The sequence below is a fragment of the Macaca nemestrina genome, chromosome 4 (assembly GCF_043159975.1).
Source record: "Macaca nemestrina isolate mMacNem1 chromosome 4, mMacNem.hap1, whole genome shotgun sequence".
NCBI classification, from domain to species: domain Eukaryota; kingdom Metazoa; phylum Chordata; class Mammalia; order Primates; family Cercopithecidae; genus Macaca; species Macaca nemestrina.
The window spans coordinates 158,486,477-158,505,815 of record NC_092128.1 but is presented as its reverse complement, the minus strand read 5'-3'; the positions used below and the strand labels follow the sequence as shown (position 1 = coordinate 158,505,815).

General features: G+C 35.4%; 1 protein-coding gene across 4 annotated transcripts in view; it reads right to left on the bottom strand.

Annotated features, from left to right (window-relative positions):
• The window catches only part of LOC105483466 (ubiquitin specific peptidase 25), a 143,627-nt gene that overhangs the window by 89,242 nt on the left and 35,046 nt on the right, over window positions 1-19,339 (bottom strand). For all 4 annotated transcript variants that reach the window (XM_011744367.3, XM_011744369.3, XM_024793306.2 and 1 more), the window contains exons 3-4: window positions 19,097-19,241; window positions 7,305-7,428 (exon numbers count right to left, since the gene is read on the bottom strand). In XM_011744367.3, coding sequence (XP_011742669.1) covers window positions 7,305-7,428; window positions 19,097-19,241 — 269 coding nt within the window. The remainder of the gene's footprint in view (window positions 1-7,304; window positions 7,429-19,096; window positions 19,242-19,339) is intronic.

The following is a 19,339-nucleotide window of genomic DNA, read 5'->3' as shown; positions in this document are numbered from 1 at the left end:
TAGTTTAAGTCTCATGTTTCTAAATCATTTGTCTATTGTTAAAAGTGGATGCTGAAGTCCCTAATATTGTTGTATTGGAGTCTATTTCCCCCTTTAAATCTAATAATATTTTCTTTTATGTATTTGGATGTTCTGGTGTTCAGTGCTCATTTATTTACAGTTTTGTTCTTGGCGAATTGATCCTTTTATTATTACATAATGACTTTGTCTCTTCTCACAGTTTTTGACTTCAAGTCTACTGTATCTAGTGCAAGTATGGCTACTTCTGCTCACTTTTGGTTTGTATTTGCATGGGGTATCTTTGTCCATCCCTTCACTTTCAGTCTATGTTTATATTTAATGATGAGGTATGTCTCTTGTAGGCAACATATAGTTGGGTCTTTTTTTTTAATCCATCTAGCGGCTCTGTATTTTTTAATTGGGGAATTTAATCCACTTACATTCATGGTTACTATTGATAAGTAATAATTTACTCATGCTATTTTGTTTTCTCAATATTTTGAAGATCCTTCGTTTGATTCTTACCCTCTTGTTTACTTCCGTGGTTTGGTGGTTTTCCATAATGCTAAGCTTTGTTTCCTTTCTCGTTTTGTCTATCTACTATAATTTTTCTTGTGGTTACCATGGAGCTAACATAAAGAGTCTTATAGTCACAACAGACTATTTTAAGCTAATAACAACTTAACTTTGGTCACACAAAAATAATCTAGACTTTTTCCCCTCACTCCCCTACCCTGCCATGTTTAGTGTTTTGATCGCTATAATTTACATCTTTTTTTTTTTTTGGAAACGGAGTTTCGCTCTTGTTGCCCAGGCTGGAGTGCAAGAGCGTGATCTCGGCTCACCGCAACCTCTGCCTCCCGGGTTCAAGCGATACTCCTGTCTCAGACACCCAAGTTGCTTGGATTATAGGCGTGCACCACCATGCTCAGCTAATTTTGTATTTTTAGTAGAGACTGGGTTTTTTCATGTTGATCAGGCTGGTCTCAAACTCCTGACCTCAGATGATCCGCCCACCTCAGCCTCCGAAAGTGCTGGGATTAGAGGCGTGAGCCACCGCGCCCAGTCACATCTTTATCTTTCATGTGTTCCTTAGCCACTAATTGTAGCTGTTGATGTTTCTGACCTTTTTAACTTTAAACCTTCATATTAGAGGACTGAAGGAATTATACAGCACCATTATAGCACTGGGGTATTCTGAATATGATTATGAATTTACCTACATTGATGAGTTTTGTATTTTCACATATTTTCAAGATATTAATCATTCTTTCATTTCCTATTATTTCCTGTAAGTGTTTCTGTAAGACCAGTCTAGTGGTGATGAATTCTGTCACCTTTGCTTGTCTGGAAGGTCTCTATTTCTTTTTCATTTCTTAAGGATAGCACTGCCAGATATATTCTTTGCTGACAGTTTATTTATTTATTTATTTATTTTTTCCAGCACTGTGAATATGTCATCCCACTCTCTCCTGTCTTGTACTACAGTCTCTGCTGAGAAATGTACTGACAGTGTAATGGGAATTCCCGTATATGTGATGTAATGTTTTTGTCTTACAGCTTTTAGAATTGTGTACCTTTGAGAGGATTTTGGGGGGTTGAATTTAATTGGGGACCTTTTTATTCCTAGATGTCCATAACTTCCCAATACTTTCTTCCAAGAAGTGAAGAAGGGCACAGACAATCTATTTAACCAAATGGGTGGTCTATGCCTTTCTTCACTACTTCTTTCTCTGGCACTCCCATAATATGAATATAGATTTGCTTAATGGTGTCTGGTAAGTCCTACAGGCTTTCTTCATTCTTTGGTATTCTTTTTTCTTCTTCTTCTTCTGACTGTGTTATTTCAAAAGATCTGTCTTCAAGTTCAGAAATGCATTATTCTGCTTGTTCTAGTCTGTTACTGTGGCTCTCAATTGTTTTTTTTTTTTTATTTCATTCACTGAATTCCTCAAGCTCCAAGATTTCTGTTTTGTTCCTTTCCGTAATATCTTTGTTCAATTTCTCACTCAGCTCATGAATTTTTTTTATTAATTTCGTTAAATTGTTGTATTCTCTTACAATTCAGAAGTTTCTTTAATGTCATTATTTTGAATTATTTTTCATGCATTTCATAAATATTCTTTTCTTTCGATTCTGTTACTAAAGGTGCACTGTGGTGCCAGCTTTGGACACCAGGTTTGGAGGTGACAGGTTTCCGTGCTTTTTCATGATTCTTCTGTCTCTATGTTGGTATCTGTGCATCTAATGAACAATTGCTTTTTCCAATTTTAATGAGCAGTTTTCATAAGAAGAGGCTTTTTCCTGTTGATGGGTCCTAGGGTGCTGACTGGAAATGGTGTGTTGGCTTTGGTTCAGGGTGGACTCAGTAGTGAGGTCTCCATACACATTATTCAGCTGGAATCCTCACCTGCGATGTCCGTGATTATCTCAGTGACCTGGTATGTAGGAGACCATGACTGTGGTGGCATGGTTTTTCTGGAGTTGGGGGCAACAGGCTGGTTGCTGGCCAGGCACATGCTGATGCAGCAGGCCAGAAAGGTTGTACAATGGTCTTTCCTGAATGGCAGGGTTACCGCTGGGCTGGCTATCAGGCCAGGGGTGGATGCATGCAGGTCTGGAGGCTGTGCATGACTCTGGTGATGTAGGGTTGAGCTGTGGGTAGAATGCCTCCAACCCAGCTACCGGACTAAAGGCAGGCAATTGTGGCCCAGCAGCTGTGCAGAATCCTCCAGTGATACAAGCAGACAACCTTTGGGCCAGCTGTTCAAGCTGGGAGCAAGTTCACACAGGCCCACTGGCTGTACACTACTCTCTCCCTTGGGGTGGGGCCACCTCCAGGCCAGCTACTGAGCCAGGGACAGGTGTACACTAGCCTGGTGGCTGCATGGGGCTGCCCTGCCATGCAGGCCCACCTGCTTCCCTGGGTAATAGGGAGCCTGGTGGGTTTAGGCATCAGGGCCCCAGTAGTAACTTTGAGCCTAGGCTCCAAGTAGCCAAAGTATTAATGCTAGAGGCACTTGTGTGAACTTTGCGGAATGAAGGCAATGCCTCTGGGATACAGAGTGGCTACTGGCCTCCAGGTCAGAAGCACTCCAGATGTGGGCTTGGTTTCACAGTTGTGCCATCCCTCAGCTGCTCGGGTTGCAGGGATGCAGAGTGTCAAAGAGGTTCCTGCTCTGGGGGAATGCAGCCACATGTACTTTCAGCAACTGTTTATGCTGGACTTGGGACCTGTGAGGACTGGGGAATGCTCTTGTAGCAGTGACTGCTGGCATCTGCGGCGGTGATGAGTTCTCATGATTCCCAGCTTACCTTCTTTCCTAGAAGAAGAACCCCCAGCTCTGATTCAATCCTGGCAGGGGAGACAGTATGGCAGAGACAGGATACTTTGCTCTCCTCCCTGTGGAGCTATTCTTGACTCCATGCTCCACAGGGACTTTGCCGTTCTCCTGGTGCTCTCCAGTGCATTTCCTCAGTCACTCCAGACAAAATAAACTTATTTATTGTTCTGGTTCCTTTTCGCGAGGGGGATGAGAGCCAAGCAACTCTAGTCGGTGATCTTGCTGACATCACTTCCCATCACTCTTTTTAATTTTAGCCACTGTGATGGATGAATGCTCTAATGTGTTCTTCAATGAGATGAACAGAATAAAGCTTTTGATCAAACTTGCACAACCCAGACCACCACCCCTGCCACAATCGTAATACCCAAAATGGAATCACATCCGCAATCATATGCAGAGTACACATTAAGGAACTCGATGTTTCTAACACAGAGGCTACCACAACTTGTCAGACATGTGACTCCTACCAAAAGCTGACCTGTGTATCTGACTGCATGGGGTGTGGCTCCTGCCACCCGGACAGACTGATTACATCGGCCAGTTGACCCCTCTTCCTGGGGATATCAGTGGTACCTCACTGTTGCTGATACTTTTTCAAGTTGCACTGTCGCTGTTCATCAGTCACCTACAGCCACAACCTTGTGGCCCCAGAAACTAATCTGTGTCATATTTCTTACTTTTCCAGGCCATCCATAATCTGACATAATGCACCTTGATGGTTATTCGATGGCCCTTCCATGCTCCTTAGCATCCACAAGTATCTGGTATTACTGAGCACTGAAATCCTCCTTAAAGATCAATTTTAAAAGATTTCTAACTCTGCCTCCCTCATCCACTCCTGCTTCACACACCGTCTTTAGGCAGTTCCCTTTCACACTGCTTCCTCAGTAATGATAAGGATAAAAAATGCAAGCGTTATACAGACCTATTTTAATAATTCAGAATTCCACCCTGACTATTCCTGGACACGATCCTTCTTTCTTTCCCCAATGGCAACTCCAGGCTGAAGATAATAAGAAATAACTAGCTGAAACACAGAAGTAATGAGGAAAAAAGAGAATCTGCAGTCTACCATTTCTTGAAATAGTTGAAGGTGCATGCTCTTTGTAACAATTTTAGCTAGAAAACTTAGCACTATCTTCTAATGAAGCACTTCAAAGTTATTTCATAAGGCAAGCCATTTTCACAAGAAATATACCATAGACACAAACCAGTCACAATGTAGTTTATTAACAAATTTCAACTGTCCATATTCCACTTGTGTCCTGGAAGTGACAATCAAGAGATAATAAATACATCCAATTCTGACACTAAAAAGTATATAAATACTTTGAAAACGTTCTACTTAAAAAATTTTATCATGAAATATATAAATGTCTAAACACAGGATTCTAAGATGTAAAACGGTAGGCTTTATCTCATCTAATTATACACAATGTAGTATCCTAATGTGTAACTTCACATTAAATTATGTCTACTAAAATATAATAAGCAAATGATTCTGGAATTTTATTTGCAAAGATTTTCCCTATATGAACTTCAGTAATAAAGAAGGAGTTAATTTACTTTTAGCATAATATATAAATGTCTTCCTTTAAAATGTATCATTTTCTCTTTTGAATTTAGATTTCTATACCTTAATAAACCCATAGAAGCAAATATATCTCTGATAATGTTTAGCTAGAACTCTCCACATCCTCTTTTTCGAATACAACATGATCGACATGAGTTTATTAAACGCATATTTTGCATTGAACATCCATTTGTTCATTACGGGTTATTGAATTTACACATAATTAATATGACTCTTTTACTTCTAGGGAGTATAGTTTTATGGCATGTTACACTATGCCAAATCTCTATGTCATCTACAATAATAATATCTACTAAATATTTACTATTTTTAAATTATATTAAAATGCAAAAGACCTAGAATGAAAAAAAGCATTATCTGAAGAGATTTTGTTTTGCCATTTTGGATAAAAATAACTATCCAAAACAATAATATAACATATACATTGAACTGAGTATCAAATTAGGAACGGCCTTCATCCCTTTTTATATTATCTTACTTTTACTATATAATTAGTACATGTTGTTTTAATTAGAAAACACATAATAGAACTACTGATACTAATTGGGTATATAAGTTCACACACATTTTATATTCATATGCTCATATAAATTCATATAAACAAAAGTATAATTCTAAAAATAATATTTGTATCAAGTATACATTCTTTTCATAACCCTTTTCACATAAAATCATGCCCCTTACATATGAAATCCAACTCATGTGTTTTGTATTTAAAATATTTCTCAAAGTTTAAGTATTATCAAGTTTTATAATTATTCAAGACAATTATGTATTGCAATACACATTTTAAAAAGAAAAAGAAAAGGCTCAATTCATAGAATTTCTCAAATGCTTCAGAAAACAAGCCTAACTACGTATTTTTTGGTTTTCATTTAAAATTCCTGGCAATAAATATTAGCCACAACTAATGAGGGGGACAACAGATTTTTTTTTTTTTTTTTTTTTTTGAGACGGAGTCTCGCTCTGTCACTCAGGCTGGAGTGCAATGGCGCAATCTCAGCTCCCTGCAAGCTCCGCCTCCCGGGTTCATCTCATTCTCCTGCCTCAGCCTCCTGAACAGCTGGGACTACAGGCGCTGCCACCACGCCCGGCTAATTTTTTTGTATTTTTAGTAGAGACGGGGTTTCACCATGTAAGCCAGGATGGTCTCGATCTCCTGACCTCGTGTTCCGCCCGCCTTGTCCTCCCAAAGTGCTGGGATTACAGGCTTGAGCCACTGCACCCAGCAGACAATAGATTTTAATTAAGTCTTTACATAATATAATGTCTTACAAAGTAGTTTCCAAAGTAACATTTAAAGACATTAAAAAGTTGCACTAAGATAAAAAATTATATACCTTTGCTAAATATAGCATTTTGAAACATTTCCTACCATATAGTAATCTTTGATTACTTGGAAAGAAATATCCTATTGATATTGTGCCAAGAAAAATTACCTGAGAAATTTGGTACATTCTGTTACCAAAGGACTATGTTAAAGGAACACAGCATTAAAGTCGTAAGACGCATCTGAGCTGTGTGCCTTTGGAAAAAGCATTTAACCTCTTGCAAGCTAAATTTCTTCTGCAGTAACATAGAGTTACCACCGCCTTCAAATAGTTCTTTGGAGGATTACAGTTAGTTATAATTTAATGGTTTATTAAATTATTGTATCTCCATTTTTAGAGGTATTATGAAAACCAAATGTATTTTTTAGTCCTTAGATGAATCGAACTGTTTCAAACTAAAAAGTTTTAGTTATTAAAATAAAAACAGCATTCTACCACACATCTTGGAGCCCTGCCCATTTATTTGAAAAAAATATATAAACATATTATCATACTATAGACCAGAGGTCGGCAAACCACAGCCGAGGGGACAAATTCAACTAGCTGCCTTTGTACACCAAGATTTATTAGGATACAGCCAAGCTCATTATATTATGTATTAGCTATGGCTGCTTTTGCATTATGGCACCAGAGCTGAATAGCTATAACAGAAACCCTATAGCCAACAAAGCCAAAAATATTTACTATTAGCCCTTTACAGAAAAAGGATGCTAACCCTTGCTATAAATTGTTCTAAATTGAACAGTGCATCCAAAAAAGATTAGAGGACGAAAAAAAATGAAAAAAATATTAAAATATGTACCTAAATGTAATCCCTCATAACACCAACCCAAAATCTTAAAAATGTAAACCCAATTGCAATCAAAACTAAATATGAAGATTTTCGTTACATAAAATTTTAAAATACACAAGCATATTACTAGTTTAGAGTAACAAAGTATATCTTATTACCTCTTAAAATTAATTTAACCCAATTAATGATTTCTGTTTTTAAAAGTGCTTATATCTGCTTTATACAAATTATGTTTTTACCTGCTAATGGCTTGTTCCTCATCAGTTATTCCAGTCTCCCTGAATGCCCTGTTTGATTCGGCCAAACTCAAGGCAATTGCTCTCTGAAGATCATCTTTATCATCTCCAGTGAGATCAATCACATCTGAAAAGCAAAACTATCTTTCTCAAAATTCAAAGTAAAACAAAATGAAAAGTAATTCTTATTATGGAGATGTTATATCCAATAATACTATTTAAACCAGTCAGTACCAACTAATTTTGTATTTCTAAAAGCCTATCTAAAAATAAATGCAAACACATTTTTAACTGGTTATACTCAGTAACTCAATGATTTTTTTGATAAAATATACCTAAAGCAGTAAGTAGAAATATATTTCACTGCAGAAGAATCTCCATATTTACTACGAGGTATCTTATTAAAAGCTAATAAGCAGAGAGACTGCTGAGAACAGTTTATCAACAAAAACTGAAATCAATACAATTAAACATTTACATTTCTGCTTTCTGAAGTTAACCCAACTACATACACATTACATTCTGTCCATACTACTACCATCTAGACATTATCAAATTACAGTAATTAACAATTTGCCCTCAAAAATTGATGTTTCAGAAACTGACCACAGATGTACATTTACATACACATTTTCTAAATTCTGGAAGAATGTTCCAAACTATTAACAGTGGTTAACTCTGAGGAAAAAAGTTATAGGAGTAGGAAGTATAAGAATCTTTTATTTTCTATTTAAATACTTCTACACAACCTGAATTATTTAATAAATATGCAGTCCTTTTAATTTAAAATAAGATTCTCATTTCACAAAAATGAAGAAATATACAAGTGAATGAAACTAGCCCTCTTCTAACAGAAAATAATGGCCTTGATGCTATTAAGTATTAATTCTTTTTCCAAAGAATAAAGGTTACAACTAATACCACCTTCAATAAAAATGACTTTTAATCCAATTTCCCAATATATATTGGTCAATTTCCCCCAGACGATGCCAATGATAAATACTCCCATTATCATTTAAACAATGATGGAAACCACAGTATATTGCTAAGTAGGGAAGTGATAACAGGTGATTATGATCAGAACAATACGATCAGAAACAGAAACTATCTGTTATTATCTTTGCATGGTTGGGATTATGCTTATTTGTATTTTGGACATGTTTTGCCTTCATTTTATTTATTTGTATTTTATTTTTTAGAGACAGGGTCTCACTGTGTCACCCAGGGTAGAGGGCAGTGGTATGATCATAGCTCACTGCAATCTCAAACTCCTGAGCTCCAGTGATCCTTCCACCCCAACCTCCAGAGTAGCTAGGACTACAGGCATGCACCACTTGGCTAATTTTCTTTTTAATATTTTGTAGATACAAGGTTTTGCTTGTTGCCCAGGCTGGTGTATTTTAGACACATTAAAAATGTTTTATTTGTAATCACACAACTTTAGAAGAGGGAAAAAAAAAAAAAAAAACAAAGAGGATAGAGGATGGAGGATAAGGTGGCTTTATTTTACCATATGGCTATAAGGTTTTACATAGATGCTAGAAAAGCATATTATATATTTAATGAAAAAAAGTAATATATATTGATGTTTTCCAGAGTCTACTTCTATTTTTCTCCACACGTTCTCCAAATAGTAGCTTGTAAGAAGATTTAAAATATTAGAAAGAATACCTGATCATGGAAGGAAGTGGTGGTGCTTTTTTAAATGTCTTTAGAGAGTATAATACCTCACAAAAGTATATTAAGTAGAGCCCCCCAAAAAATTCAAGCAAGTAAAATGTGAAAGATTTATCTAGCATAGTAATTGAAATCGTGAATTACTTTACAGACAACAGCAGGCCAAAGGTTTTATAAGTCTGGTTACAAAATCCAAGTCCACCCAGACCACAGCTGCAGATGAGTGTCACCCAGAACTGGACAGCTGAGCATAAATACTGATGAAGCAGCGAGGGAAAAAAGGTATCGAATGCCTCATAAATATGAAAGCTATCTTGGTCATTAAAATGGCTAGAACTTAGGTAAGTAATGAAAGGATAATGAAAAGTGGAAACAATTTGAAAATCACAGAGAAGCAGAAAAACAGGGTTTAGGTATGTGATTAATCAGCAGTCAGATTCCATTATCTCATTCCCCTAAGTTTACTGTCTTCAACTATAGAAACTAAACATTAAAAAAAAAAAAAAAAAAAAAACAAACAGAAAAACTATCTTCCTTATTCACTGGCAGTTAGGGTTTTGGATGAAATTTAGGCTTCATCCATTAGAATGCACTAACATGAGATACGGAAGGCAGAGTGATGGGGGAAAGCCATTATCCTGTTGCCTTTGGCTGTTTTCTCTAGTGTGATTGAAAAGATTTAAGTTGTTCCACAGTAGTATTCCAGGCTCCAATTTCCAGCTTTAAGAATGTCAAGAGATGGAATATAAATGGCAACTAGACTTTGCATTCCAATTTCCAGGCATAGCTCAGTAGGAATTACCTAATCCTGGCTTCCTGTTTCCTGGGCTGCAGCTATAGAAGAATGTTCTTGAACTCAGTAGTCCTACAGGCTGCTTTCCTAACTGTGACAGAAGCAGCAGCTTCCCTAACTGATCAGTCCTGCAATGATGTGGGAGTCATTTCAGAAGGCTGAGCTAGAGCTTTCCTCCAGTACTTCCAGTGATTTTTTTTAAAGAACCTAATCTCCCCTGTATTAAATTCCTTATTTGAAAATTTCTAGAATGTTTACTGTATCATGACTGAAAAGTAAAACAAATGGGCTACAGCCAAAACTAATTTAAAAATAGCAACAACTTACACTTCACCTTTTCCTAATTTATCAATTGTAATTTAAGCAACAAAAAAGCAAAAAACAAGGTTTTTTCCCCCCAACGTATTTTATAAATGAAACCACTGAAGTTCTGGGAAATGAAGCACATCATAAGAAGAGAGAATGGTGCACAGGCTTCAAAATTTAAGTCTTCTAACTCTTAAATCCAGTGGTCTTTCTGCCTTGCTAGCAGTTCTTCAAATATGGTCCATTGATCCTTGGGGTCCCCAGGGCCCCTCTGAAAAAAGGGAGGAAGGTCCTCAAATAAAAAAATAATAATACACAGATATTATTTGCCTTTTGTAGTCACATTTGCACCCATGATGCAAAACAATATTGAATGAAACTGCTGCATCTTAGCACAAATCAAGGCAGCAGCACCAAGTTGTGTAATTCATTGTATTAGTCACAAAGACACACACTCACTGTTTTAAACAGAAGCCAAGCCAGTTTCTTTTAGAATTATGTTCTTGACGAAAAGATTAAACCTAACTTTATAAAATCTCAAACCTTGATTTGTGCTTAATTCTAACATAATAAGTACATATAAAGTACTTCTGCGATATATCCAGAGTATGCTGTTGCTAATAACTAGTGCAAAATGAGTTACAGCTTAACTGATTTTTCCCAAGGAATGCAATTTTTATTTAAAAGGAAAACAAACTACAAACTAGAATTATTCAGACTTCAGTATTTAGCAGATGTTGTCTGAGAAAAAAAAGTGAGCCTGTTGCTCTAAGGAAAACAAATGTATCTGTTGACAATAATTAGTATGGAATTTTCAAGTAAAAATCTAAACTTTGAAAAACCTGTTTCTACCACTGTGAACTTGATATCTTCTCAAAACTTAAAGGCTTGTATATGAGTGGTGATATTAACAAATTCAACTTTTTCTTATAGTAGACATTCTTCAAGCATTTAAAAAGAAATCTTTTCAAATTACCAATGCACAGTGTTACAAAATCATGCGTGGGTAAAAGATCCATTCAAAAAGCAAGAAACATTAATGGATTTTAATGCAACATAATATGAAAAGGTCATTGATACCACTATAGAATAACTGATGAGATTTCGAATTCCACATCGCAACTAATCTTTAAGAAATTACCAACTGTTAAGTTTGGGTATAGCATTAAAAAGAATATCCATTATTATCTGATTATCAGTTAAAATACTCCTCCCTTTTCTAAATTATTATCTGTGTAAAGCCAGATTTTCTTCACAAACTTCAACCAGAACAACTTACTGCAATAGAATGCAAACCTTCATAAGCACATTGGAGACTCTAGCTCTCCTCTAACATGGCAGACATTCAAGACTTGCAAGAATGTAAAGCAATGTACTCTTCTCACCATTTTGTTTCAGAAAATGTATTTTTCATAAAATATGTTATTCAAACATAATAGATTGATATTTTAATATGAATTAATAGCCTAAGCTTTTATCAGTTTTAATTTCTAAAATAGTAAATTTTATGTACACAAAAGCTCTGAGGTCCTCAATAACTTTTATAAGCATAAAGGGGTCCTGAGAGCAAAAATAACAAAAATCACCATCTATTCCATGTTCTTAGACATAAGTGTTTTTTATGAAACAAATCATAATTGAAAATGGTTTTCTTTGGTTTTTACAATGTGATTTTAAAATATCTGAAATAACTGGCAAAAGATAAAGACTAGGAGACTGTATGTGTACAATAATAGGTATTTCTTCCCTCATGCTCTGGGAGGAAAAAAAAAAACATCAGACGACCTGGTTACATGATCCCTGCATGGTAATAATCATTTTGACAAAGCTAGTGTTGTAGCAGTAGCAGCAGCAGCAGCTCTCTTTAGATAGAATATTCACTCTCCATTTTGCCCCCACCCCCAACTTGGCCAGTCATACACGTTCACATTACCTTCCTTGCCCTTGCATCCTTGCGTATCTTGTACCTTACATGGGTGTAAAAGGATAAAGCTGCTTGTGGCTAGAATGACACTAAATGGCTCCAGCTACTCCAGCCTCTCCTAGTAGCTCCGATAGCGGAGGGTTCAGTATATAGGCACACCTTTACCCCAGCTGGGAATCTGAGCCTCCAATCCCTGGTATAGAGGAATAGTAGTCTTTAATGCTGGAAACGTTGGTTGAGACCAGAGACTAACAGTCCTTAACTGAAAAGCTGGGACTTTTTCCTTTAAGCAATGGAGGAGGTTTATTTATTATTTTAATTTCATTGTAATTGTAGCAATTTTCTCCATGATCTTCCTATTACTCCATAAAGCTGCTTCTTTTCACAGGGTATTTTAGAACAATATGACAATCCTGAAAGATAGCTGAATTCTGAAAGATCCCTCATATACGGTCCTCACATACGATCCTGAAATATGCCTCACTTATCAAATGCAATCCTGAAAGATACCTCACATACCAAATTCATATAATTTTAAGACTAGTAAACGAAAGTAAAATGTTATTTCAACAGACTGGTTAAATCCAATTTATTCTTTTTCTGGACTTAGTGGAATAATGATTTGTGTAAAACATGTAATGAATTATCAATTTATAATAAAAACTAGCGCTCAATATTCTCACATGCTTACAAAAGAAACAGAGAAGAAGTCTGGCTGTAAACAGCTTCTAACTGGTAAAAATCAGTTATAAAAAATTAGCCTTTGTAAAACTTACATCTCAATGCCAGAGCATTATTAATACTTTCATATCTGTGTCAAGGCAAGACCTTGGTAAAACACTAAAAACATTATTTGTAACCAACCCTCCCTCTAGTATTGGCGTGAACACAATTCAATAGCACACACATGGGAAGAGTTAGCTGGGTGCCACTGTATAAAATCATGTTACTAATGCATCTAAGCAGTAATCTACATTTTTAAGAGAGTCCAAATTAAAACATTTTTCCTGTAAAGTCAGAAATATATACCAAAACATGATACTCATCCTATCAAATCTTTCACTTTCAAAGGAACACCATTTGAGTAAAACTTATACACCAACTACCAAACATTTCTCTGCTAACTCCAAAATACATGCTAGTCAACAACTTATCAATGAACTAGACTTCAAACATAATATATGCATTGCTCATAACTCATAATTCACTTTCCCATGGAAATATTATATTAAATGGGAATGTGAATTATGTAAGTGAATCTTACTTGAACCTCAGGTTTCTAAGTAAGTTCACAAAAGCCTAGTTGGCCCATAATCTAGTTGAACTATTATATATGTAAAGATTTTGAATTCAGAAGAAAAAAAGAGTTATTCCACTGTTTTCCTTATCTATATAGAATAAACCTACGGGAAATACTTAAAAAAATAAGCCAAGTTTATATTTACTGTCAGCAAAGATTTCTAAGTAAGGGAGTGCAAGAGCAGAAAAAAACTGGGTAGTGAAGTGTGAGAAAAGTTGCAATAAGAATATGTAGCAGGGCAGGAGTAACTGAAGGGAAAAGTCTACATATAAAAACTGACAGATCTGCAAACCAAATGGTTGTTTTGGGAGATTGACAGAAGAGCTACGAAAAGAAAATAAACAAAACAAAACCCTGGACCACGAGAAGAATGGAAATACCCTTAAGAAAGAAAGGCAAATATTAACATCAGGATGTGCAGCAAGAGATCAGAAACGAGAAGCTGCCACTCCTGCCCTCACTCGTTCAGCTTCAACAAGGTTGTGTCCTCACCACTCATCTCGAGGGCCAACACACTGCTGCATCAGGCCCTGACCTGGGATGCACAACTTCCAGAAAGCCAAAAAGTTCATGCTCACACTTCGCTCAGGTGTCTGTACAAATATGAGCTCTTCTACACTACTTAAAATCAGGTATCATCCTATGCCCAGCCGACAAGCACACCCCCACCACCTTCTCTGCCTATGTGCAGGTCCACTGTTCTTCAGGAACTACTTATTACTATCTGACACTGTTTGTTTACTGGGTACTGTCTTCCCTCTATGTAAACTGAGACTCTGTATGGTTTCTTAATGGTCCATAAAAGTACTTGCTACATATTAGACAGTAAGTATTTGTTAAAGAAATAGGGAATAGAGCTAAACACTGGTGAGTCATCTTCACAGTGGCACTGATCAGAAGATGAGAACATATCCTCTACCTATTCAACATCTTTCAAGTGAAAGGGCAGACAGCATAGTTAGGTATTATGTTGCAAGAATCTTCAAAGCCAGAAGACATAAACAATATAAAGTGTTTCCCACTCCACTCTCCCATTCTCCCTTGCTCTCAGCTTTCTTCAGATGTTCCTACTTTTCCAATTTTCTCACTGTTAAATTCAGATTCTCTAACACAGTGTTGTAAATTAGAACTTTCTGTGATGATGGAAATGCAGCATTATCTGCACTGATCTGGTAGCCACCAGAATTACGCATTTCAAGTGCAACTGAGGAACAGAATTTCAATATTATTTCATTTTAATTGCCACGTGTGACTAGTGGCAACTGTATTGAACAGCTCAGCTTTAAATGGTCTAGTTCTGTTTCTAATAATAGCTGCTAAAATCACAGTGGCAGCATTGGTAAGTAAGGAAAATGAGTAGTAAGGGAGTCATTCCAGAGTTTTGTCATGAATTCTACTGTTTTTCAATTTTTATTGTGAAAAAATAGTAAAATTAATCTCCCATCTTAGTCAACAAAAGTACAAAGACCGTGGCTATCATTCTAACCCAAAACTGAAGAAAAATCGAGTTATACAAGTCATTCTGCAGTTCACATCTAATAAAATGCATCTAATCAATTTGAAGCACCTAATTGCACCTATCAAAAGCACCTAAATGCACCTAAATTTTCACACCATTTAGCATCTCATGTTTTAGGCTTCATCTTGACTTTCTGTGAGTCATCAAAAACCGTTTTACATCTTAGAAATTCCTAGGGAAAAACTGAAGTTATCTGGGCAGTGGGAAAAGTATCAGTGTTCAATTAATAATATCCTCAACTGTTTAGCATAAGCGAATCATCCTAAGAATAAAAGCACTAGAATTGGATCTATTTATCACAGTTTAAATCACTATTACTGTGGCCAAGCAAGATAGCCATAACTAGAATTCTAGGATAGAACCTCCAGGTTTTTCTCCCTTTCCATGCCATCTTTCCAAATAATTCAAGATGTTTTAGAAAAAAAAAAAAAAAAAAAACCACGGCTTATAAATGTTTCAAGAGTCTTATCACCTAACATTCATTCCAAGTCTTATACCAATTTCTCTAAAACTTAAGTCAGTATGTGGCATTACTTTCTGTGTTAAAATTACCTACCCAAATCCCTCTTATCTTTTGATCGCTCAATTGTAGCACATCTTGTTCTGGAGAGCATATACTGTTTTTTCCTGTTTTAAAATGTTCCAAAGAATTTAACGGTCACAAAATAAAAAGCATTACTATTAGATTTCAAATTGGGTGAAAGCCCTGTATGGTCATGTCTATGACAGAGTTTGCCATGACACAAAAACTTGGCAGAATCTCTCCTCTGACTGCTAATCACACCTATAATGCTCAATACCTGGCATTGTGTCCTGGTCTCATTTTCATTTGTGTTTTTGACAGCAAAACTCCAAAACAATTTTATTCTCAATTTATGCCAGGGACAAGAGGCACTCATTTGACAATCTATAATATTTGATCTGGACAGGATATCCAAATAATAAAAAAAGCTACCTAGAATGTTTGCTAATCATAGTACAAATGATTTGGGCTTTTTCCCAGAATTCAACAGAATTACAGTATGGAATGTAATCAAGTAATATAAAGACATCAGGTATATGACTTCTAAACTCTTTTTTATGCAGAGCACAAGCTTTCCCTGATATGTCTCCTTTCTTTCTCAAAAGTAAAAGGTAAAAAATACACCAAAAAGGCATATAATTGTCCAACTACTGAAAATATATTTACTTCTTCAATATTAAAGGAAGGCTCACAAATTGTTTTTCAAATCCAGTCACATAATTTAGTTTAGCCTCTGACATACCAGGTATGCATAAACAAAAATTTCTCCATATGTCCCAAATATAACTTCCATGTGATATTAGTTTAAAAACCACATTTTTCTAGTCAGCAAAAAAAGAAAAAAAAAAGTTTTATTCCTTCTAAAAGAAACAGTCTATTGTAAACAGTGATATTCCAGCTCATATCAACAGGAGGCATATGTATTTGGTATTAGAGATTTTTATTTCAGAAGACAGATGTTTTGTCAGCACTGCAACCAACAGATAATATACTTAAAGTTAGCATGACTTTGTTTCTGCTTTAGCCCTGGTTTTAAGAGATTTTATACCTAAAAAAGAAGAATGGAAAAAAATTGAAAATAAAAATCCCTGCCATATTTGAAAGAATTAAGTGAAACTGTGGTCAACCTTTAAATAACAATGTATTTCATACAAAATGGAGAAAGTGTTCAAAAAGGGTTTTTATATCTACAACAATCCCTTGAAAACTCTCACACTCTGATCTATTCTTCCACATTCCTACAGCAGTTAGGTAGATTTTTTTTAATAGAGGCCTGCATTTGAATATATCTATTTGTAATTATTTTCTCTTTCCTTCACACATGTTTTACCACACCTTCCAAGAATTAAAAGTACAGGACTTCATTTCTGCTCAACAGTAACTGCACAGTCACTTAAAGAGTATTTTTTTAATACCTGCTGAAATGCATGATATCTCCTCACTTTCTCAGTTTTAAACCATGTAACACTGTATTTGGACACTACTGGCAGGTATGTTTAATGGAAAAGTATTACTGTTACTCCATTAGTTAATTTTTTTTTTCCTGGTTTGATACTATCATAGTACAATCACCACATTAAATTCCTACAACTGTTTGCTGTCAATAATCTCAAACCAACTTTATGGACACACTATCCCAACTGGCATCCTGATTAGAGGGAAAGCACTTAATACATATTATGTATTATGTGTTTTATGGATAAAGAAACCACAACAGCAAGCAATTTACTCAATATGACAATCAGTTGAGATGACAACAGAAACTTCATTTCTCTACTTTCTATTTCAAGTGGAAAATAAAATTACTTCGTGAATATTTTTCAAGAGATCCACAAACACACAAAAAAAGTTTTAATTATCAGCAAAGGAGACACACGCCTCCTGAAATCAGGTCGCCTTCTCCCTAAGGGAACCTATTCAAATTTTATTTGTCCTCCATAATATTTTCACTATTCCCTATTTAAAATCTTAAACAGGTGTAACCACTTGCCTTATGCAGTATTTTCTCACTTTGCACAGCAAATATTTTCTTTTGTGTAGGACACATACAATCCTAATTTCCCCCTTTTCTATAAATATACTATGTCATGTCACCAAGTATACCATCTATATTAAGAGTTCACAACTAACAACAATGATCTCTGTTTAGTCAATTTCCTATTTGCTTCACTTAAATCAGGAATATTTTAGGCAAAATTATCCTTTTCCCTTTTATCACCCATCTAGTTTCTTTTTCCCCTCGAGTCTTGGAACTTTGAAATATCCGAAATATTATTAAGTACTCATTTGTCTGATATTTATACCACTTCTCTTTCAACTTTTTGCAACAAACTTCTCAACTTCATTCCCTTTCATTGGTTTTGAAAGAGCTTTACTGCACATATTATCAAAAATAACTCAGTGAACATTTTTTGAGCACCAATAATGTTCAAGGAAATCATTTCAAAATAGCAGAGTGCTCATTAAGACAGAAGCATGCCCTGGATGCTGGAGAAGCACTTGGTCCTAGCTAGAGGCCAGGAAAAACATTCTCCAGCAAGCAGCTCTTTGGCTAAATCTTTCAAGACCACAACAAATTAGGCGAGGGAGGAAAAGGCCAGAGTGCATTCAAACAGAAGAAACAGCACATGTAAAGACAGAGAAATTAAACAGCACTGAGTACGAGAGAACTTCAAGCCGTTCTGTATTATCACAGTGTTGAATGACAGGAGGAAAACAGTGGAAAATGAGGCTAGAAATGTGGATTGGGGTCAAGTCACAGTTTGCCTTGAACTTAGACACTAAGTAAACGGGCCTGTCTTATAGATGCTACAAAAATTCTCCCATCACCCATTAACTGAGACAGGAATATTCTAGTTTTCTCTGACACAAGATCATCTGTGTAGCAAAAATACTAAGATTATCCTGAAAACTAAAAATTAAAATATTTTATCAACAAACATTAATAAACATCTACGTAAATGAGTTCTTTTCCAGTTGCTTCCTGACTTTGAGAATGTCTACAAACAAAATAAGAAATTCTCTCCAAATATATGTCAATAATCAAACTTCGTAAATCCATAATGCATAAAAGTAACTATTTTTATGTAGTACAATTATTAAACTATAATGAGACATGGAGGTAACTGAACATAGTTTGAAAAACTGTGTGCTACACAAGTATAAAGTATTCATATTATGAAGAAAAACTTAAGTCCCACATAGAATCTTCCACATGTATGTATTTGTGTGTATCTCCAGAACACTTTTTCCAAGTTTTCTTTTTTTTTTCCTTTTGGATGAAAGGCAATTTCATTACACATTAATAAACTTCTTCGTCAAAGCTTCGTTTGGAAGCAGGGAAAAGGAAAGGGAAATTTTATTAAATGGTAAACCTATCAGCAATTAGAAATAATACTTTAACCTCAGAAGTAATACTAAAGCCTCTACCAGCACTGAAAATCTACAAAATAACAGTGCCCATTAAAAATTCTAGTTCTTCCTTTTATGAATATAACTGCAGCTATTCGATATTTCAAAGCAATAAATACTATATGAAATGCTCTATGAAAAACCATATAACTTACATAAAATCTTTTCCTTATAATCTGAAAAAGATAATATATGCTCTTTTCAACTACACTAAAAAGAACCAAGGTTAATAGAGTTCTTTATTGGTTCTTTACCTCTGCTTAAGCAACATTAATATATTATACCAACAAAAGTTTTTCAGTATGTTTCTATTAAAATAATAAGAAAAGAAAGAAAACTTACTTGTATCTGCCTGGCTTCCCACACTGATGTATCTATCATTGCCAGGAAGTGCTGTTTGGTAGTAAGTTGCCTCCTCCTGCTGAGGGGTCTTAGCATTCTTCGCAGTAAGGAAAGCCACTGCTAATTCCAAGTTTCCATTACTATCCTTCAAATATCAAGAAAAGAGTATCAAGTGTTTTGAAATAACTTTATACAATATCCTCCAAAACACTCTAGAACAAAACTGCTTTGGATTTGCAATTA